Source organism: Hippopotamus amphibius, chromosome 9 (assembly GCF_030028045.1).
Source record: "Hippopotamus amphibius kiboko isolate mHipAmp2 chromosome 9, mHipAmp2.hap2, whole genome shotgun sequence".
NCBI lineage: Eukaryota > Metazoa > Chordata > Mammalia > Artiodactyla > Hippopotamidae > Hippopotamus > Hippopotamus amphibius.
Window position 1 is genome coordinate 39540747 of NC_080194.1, and position 5760 is coordinate 39546506.

The following is a 5760-nucleotide window of genomic DNA, read 5'->3' on the forward strand; positions in this document are numbered from 1 at the left end:
ATATGACACGCATAGAGCAGTGCTCCTCAGATATTATGGTGCATCTGAATAACCCGAGGATCATGATAAAATGCAAATTTTGATTCAGTGGGTTGGAAGTGGAGTCCAAGGCTGCAGGTCCAACAAGTCCTCATGCTAGTTAGTTGTGACTGCTCTATGGCCCACACTTCCTGTAGCCAGCCTCTGGAAAGGAGTAACTGCTGGAGTGACAAAGCAATCGAAATTGACAGCGATGCTTATTATGTTCCATCAAACAAGGACATTCAATTTCAAAAACAAGAAAAAAAATTATAGCTAAAAGTATGTATTTCTTATGATTGTGAAAAGGTTAAATCAAAATGAAAATTAAATGTGTCCAAAAAGTTAACAATCACAGCAAGAAAGCAGCTAAGTGAGATTATAATTCAGTTATCTTGTTTGTTGCTGGTGTCACAGTTCCTGCAAAAAATTTCAAGCATGCACACAATATCAGGGTCTGATGTTTTAGGAAAAGTTAATGAAAATGTTTCTTTCAATTTGAGAAAAAGCTAACCGTTAACCTAATATTTTTTTCTAATTAGGGAAAGACCAATGTTACTCATCTCAAGTGCAACCTGCACATCTCTACTCTTCTTCTGCAGGAACATACTTGCAGAGTTACATTTATCATACCTATTAATTACCTCCAAGTATGAAGACTGTGATGGAGCCTTCTGTGATACATTACCACTGAAAAATCTGGGTTCCTGGGTGAAAGGTTTCTAGAAAGCTGCTCTCAACCAGTGGACATACTATGTGGCCCAATATCAGTGCTGCCCCCTTCCTGCTGACTGGCTTCCCAGGTCTGGAGGCAGCTCATTGCTGGATCTCCATCCCCTTCTTCACAGTCTATGTCTCTGTGCTTCTTGGCAATGGCACTCTCCTCTGCCTCATCAAGGATGACCACCACCTCCATGAGCCCATGTATTACTTCCTTGCCATGCTGGCAGCCACAGATCTGATGGTGACATTGACCACAATGCGCACTGTAATGGGTGTCTTATGGATGAATCACCGAGAGATGAGCCATGGAGCCTGCTTCCTGCAGGCCTACTTCATTCATTCCCTTTCCATTGTAGAATCAGGTATCCTGCTTGCCATGGCCTACGACCGTTTTATTGCCATCCACCATCCCTTGAGATACACTTCCATTCTCACCAATACTCGAGTGGTACAGTTAGGAATAGGAGCTTTTATGAGGGGTTTTATATCCATCATGCCCGTAATCCTGCGTCTTTTTTCTTTTCCATATTGCCACTCTCATGTTCTGTCCTATGCTTTCTGCCTTCACCAAGAAGTCATGAAACTGGCCTGTGCGGACATAACTTTCAATAGACTTTACCCTGTAATTCTGATTTCCTTAACCATCTTCCTAGATTCTCTGATAATTATCTTCTCTTATACCCTAATTCTTAAGACTGTCATGAGTCTAGCCTCTAGTAAAGAGAGATCCAAAGCCCTCAATACCTGTATCTCCCATGTCGGCTGTGTGCTTATCTTCTATGTCACCGTAATTGGTCTGTCATTCATCCACAGATTCGGGAAGAATGTGCCACAAGTAGTCCATATTGTAATGAGCTATGTCTACTTCCTCTTTTCTCCTTTAATGAATCCTATCATCTACAGCATCAAGACCAAGCAAATTCAATATGGCATTCTCCGCCTTTTATCTAAACATAGATTTGGAAGTTAACCTCTGACGTGGGGGATTGCCCAGGGAAGATGATGGGGATCTAAGAATTCTCTAAATAGAGGGCCATTGGAGTACCACTAAGTCTCAAAACGTCCTTGGCAGGCTCCACTTCTCCAAATGGTAAAACGCCATTTATGAAGCTTATCAGGAGTCCGCACTTAAATTAATGGTTTTGCCATTTGTTAAGTTCCTGGGTTGTTTTCTTTCTCATTATCCTGTGTTCTTCTGTCTAAATGCTAAGCAGAGGACAGAAATATTTTTAGTGTGTCTGGAAGATTAAGTGCAATCTGATATTATGTTTTTTTGAATATTCAATTGTTTTTTATCAGTAAGCATAAAAATTTTTCAGTTTGTTGTAATCATTTGCATGTCTTACTTTGGACTTCTCTCATCATATCATTTGCTCAATTTCTTATCAGGATGCTCATACTTTCCGAACTTATTTGTGGGCATTCATTATAAGTGAACTCTAGTAGGCTATTTATATTGCAAATATTTCCATTTTACTTGTCTTTTTATATATAGAACTTAAAATTTTATATATAAATCATTTTATTTATATCTACTTTATTGAGATTTAGAGGCCAGATGATAAAGGTCTCCCTGATTCCAGGTTTATTTATATATTTTCTTTTTTTACATAACTTCCTTCTACATATTCTATTTTATAATAGGTTAATATTTGGAGAAAAGTAAGGAGTTTAAGTAAGACCTCATTGTATCTGTTTTCAAAGGTAGCAGCACTAATATTTAGTCATTCATTTGGCTGATATTTTGAAACATGAAACAGGAATGATGCTAAACAAAAAAGATGTAACCACAAGCAAACAGATATAGAATATTGCCTTATATGTATCACAACCCACTAGGGAGTCAAAACTAAAACACACCTAAATTAAAAATAATCCCTGTAACTAGTGACAATATATAAAGGACAAACTCCTTTGAGGATATGGGTCTCAAAAAGGGTCACATCAAAACTGAGGAAGGGAAAGTGTCCCCGGGGAATGTCCCTTCAGCTGAAATCTGAGAGTGAATTAGAAAATAACTGATGAAAACAAGGATAAGAATATCTTAAGCAGAAAGTAGTATATGAGAGGCTGTAGGTGGGATGAATCACAGAAACGTCCATGAATGTGGTTGACATGAAGAGGGTGATAGTTCTAAGGGGAGGTTGAGAGGGCAAAGGAGGTCCAGTTAAGAGCATCCTGTTGGGCACTGCAAGGGTTTGGGTGTTTACGCAGAGTCAAGAGAAGCTATTGAGTAGTTTTAAGGTAGGGAGTGAGATGATTTCGGTGATGTTTACAAATTTTAAGTTCAGGTACTGTGTGAATTTGAGTGAGGCAAGAAGGAACAAGAAAATCAGAAAGAAGATAGTGTACAAGTTTCAGAAAGAGATACCAGTAGCTAAAATTATTAAAGTGAAGGTGAATGTAGTGGATATATATGAGATATAATTAGGATCTAAAATTAACAGGCTTTGTGGATATTTTAGAAAAATATATACAAGTTGGGAGGAAAAATTATAATATTAAATTTCTGGATTAAGAACATTAGTGCCATCAACCACAAGACATATGCTTATGTATCAAATAAATTAATCAGAAAATTTTTAATATTTAAAAAAATATTCTGTGAACTTATAGCTACCAGAGGGGAAGGGTTGAGGTGGAGGGAGCAGTAGATTGGGAGTTTGGGAGTGACGTGTCTACACTGCTATATTTAAAATAGGTAATCAACAGGAACCTAGTGTTTAGCCCAGGGAATGCTGCTCAATATTCTGTAAACGCTTAAATGAGAAAAGAATTCAAAAAAGAATATATATATATATGTATAACTGAATCAGTTTGCTGTACACCTGAAACTAACACAACATTGTTAATCAACTATGCTCCAATGTAAAATAAAAATTACAAAAGTAAAAATAAAAAAAATATTCTGGAAATTTGAGTATGATTAAAAGTCCAAATGATGACATTGTAACCTATTAAAATGTTCTTTGGAAATATTCTGTACTACAGCACTAAGCTTTTAAGGAAAGACAGTAACCTATTCATTAAGTAGTTATATATTGAAATAATTGCTAGTAAGTGTATTATTAATAATTATAGTAAAAGCTAGGATTATGTCAGTATGTGCTGAAAGGTTAAGGAGTACAAGACAATAGAGAGAAAAAAAAAACTGAAGTTGTTGACACTGAAAAAAGCTCATAGAAGACATAGGTCTTTTGCATTCCTATCCAGAGGGAGAACAAGATAGATCAGGGTTCCTGAGTGATTTTTACTAGAGTTTGTCCAAGAAAGAAATATGAGCCAGTTATAAATCGATAGCCAAACAAAATACTCAAAATAATACATAAATTATGATAAGAAATAATGGGTTAGAGATGGAAAATCAGATACAGTCACAGATATAAAGAAAGAATAAATAACACTTGATTCCCCTCTGAGCAAAAGGTGACACTACATTGGAAAATGAAAGTTTATTCCCACAAGTGCTTAAATAAGTTATCACAGGGCTGGGGCATAGCCTACAGATGCCTGGTGTCAGCTTTCTGAAGAAGAGCACATGGGACTGAAAACGTTCATACATAACTCCTTACTTCAAGTGCAGCTGGAGATCAGCCAACTTAGTTCGATTCCAAAAACAAGTTCAACAAATCATCTCTAAGAAAGAAGAAGCTACTCATCAGTGTATTTGCTTGTGTGTGGTGGGGAGTGGGGGGTGCACGTGCTAGTGCACACATGTATAAAAATAAAAATAAGTTTTATTCTTCTCTATGAATTTCAATTTTTTATAAGTTTATTTATTGCCTGTGTTGGGTCTTCGTTGCTGCTCAAAGGCTTTCTCTAGTTGTGGCAAGCAGGGGCTACACTTAGTTGTGATACGCGGGCTTCTCATTGCAGTGCCTTCTCTTGCTGAGGAGCACGGGCTCTAGTATTCAGTAGTTGTGGCATGTGGGCTCAGTGGTTGTGGCTCACAGGCTCTAGAGCACAGGCTCAGTAGTTGTGGCGCATGGGCTTAGTTGCTCCGCAGCATGTGGGGTCTTCCTGGACCAGGGCTAGAACCAGTGTGCCCTGCATTGGCAGGCAGATTCTTAATCTCTGCGCCACCAGGGAAGTCCCTGTAAATTCTAATTTTAAAATCTTTTATTATTCTCATAATAAAGTTAATAAGGATAAATTAGTATTTTAAGTTTACTTTTAAATAGCATGTCTTGATGTCCATTTAAATACCTTCTAGCCTGAGTTAGGAGACTCTCTTGGACAGTGATTTGCAAATTATATTTTCCACGTGAAGCCACAAGTCATTTACAAGTAGAGAATTTTAAGCAGCTTCTGTACATTCCCAATGCATTCACCTCAGGGTGCCCAGGTCCTACATAAACATATTTCTGCACCACTTCCCAATTTGAACATTCTATTGCCCAAACTAAATCTTTGAAGGAAAAAAACAAGGCATGCTTCCTGGAGGAAGTAACATTTCGCTCAATGATTTACATAAACTTATCCCTTGTCCTAGTGACAGGAAAGAAATGTCAACACCATATAGAGAAAAAATATAATCATTTCAGAACTTGAAACATAATACATCTACACTTTGTAGGCATATCTCCACAATGAAAAATTAGAATTGATGATTCCTCTGCAACAATTATTTGCTTGGCCTCCTCTGTGCAATCAATGCTTTATGTTGGGAAGATAGAACAACATGGCTAAAAATGGAATCCAATCTGTGAAGTGCTTAAAGAATTGGGGTTGGGAGAATTTTTCTGTATGGCTATGTACTAAAAGATTTGCAGACTGATTTACTTGTGAAATTGGATTTTTCCTTCACAGATTTCATAACAGGAAAATGTGCCCTATAGTAAAATGTTTAAGCCATTGATGCTGAATATACACCAAAATCTTAAAATCTGGTTATCCCCGCAAAGGCTTCCTCTGTCCCTCATAATGTTCACGCAAAGCCTATAATATGAGTACATCTGAAGATCTTAACAGGGAATGACACCCCAAATCATTCCCATTTGATTTGTTAACCTTGGTGCA

At 37.3% G+C, this 5760-nt stretch overlaps 1 protein-coding gene across 1 annotated transcript; it reads left to right on the forward strand.

The window, feature by feature from the left end:
- Positions 1–772: 772 nt before the first annotated feature.
- On the forward strand, positions 773–1711 carry LOC130861211 (olfactory receptor 51B2-like). Its single transcript, XM_057749832.1, has one exon. The coding sequence runs from the start codon at positions 773–775 to the stop codon at positions 1709–1711; it is 939 nt and encodes a 312-aa protein (XP_057605815.1).
- Positions 1712–5760: the final 4049 nt, after the last annotated feature.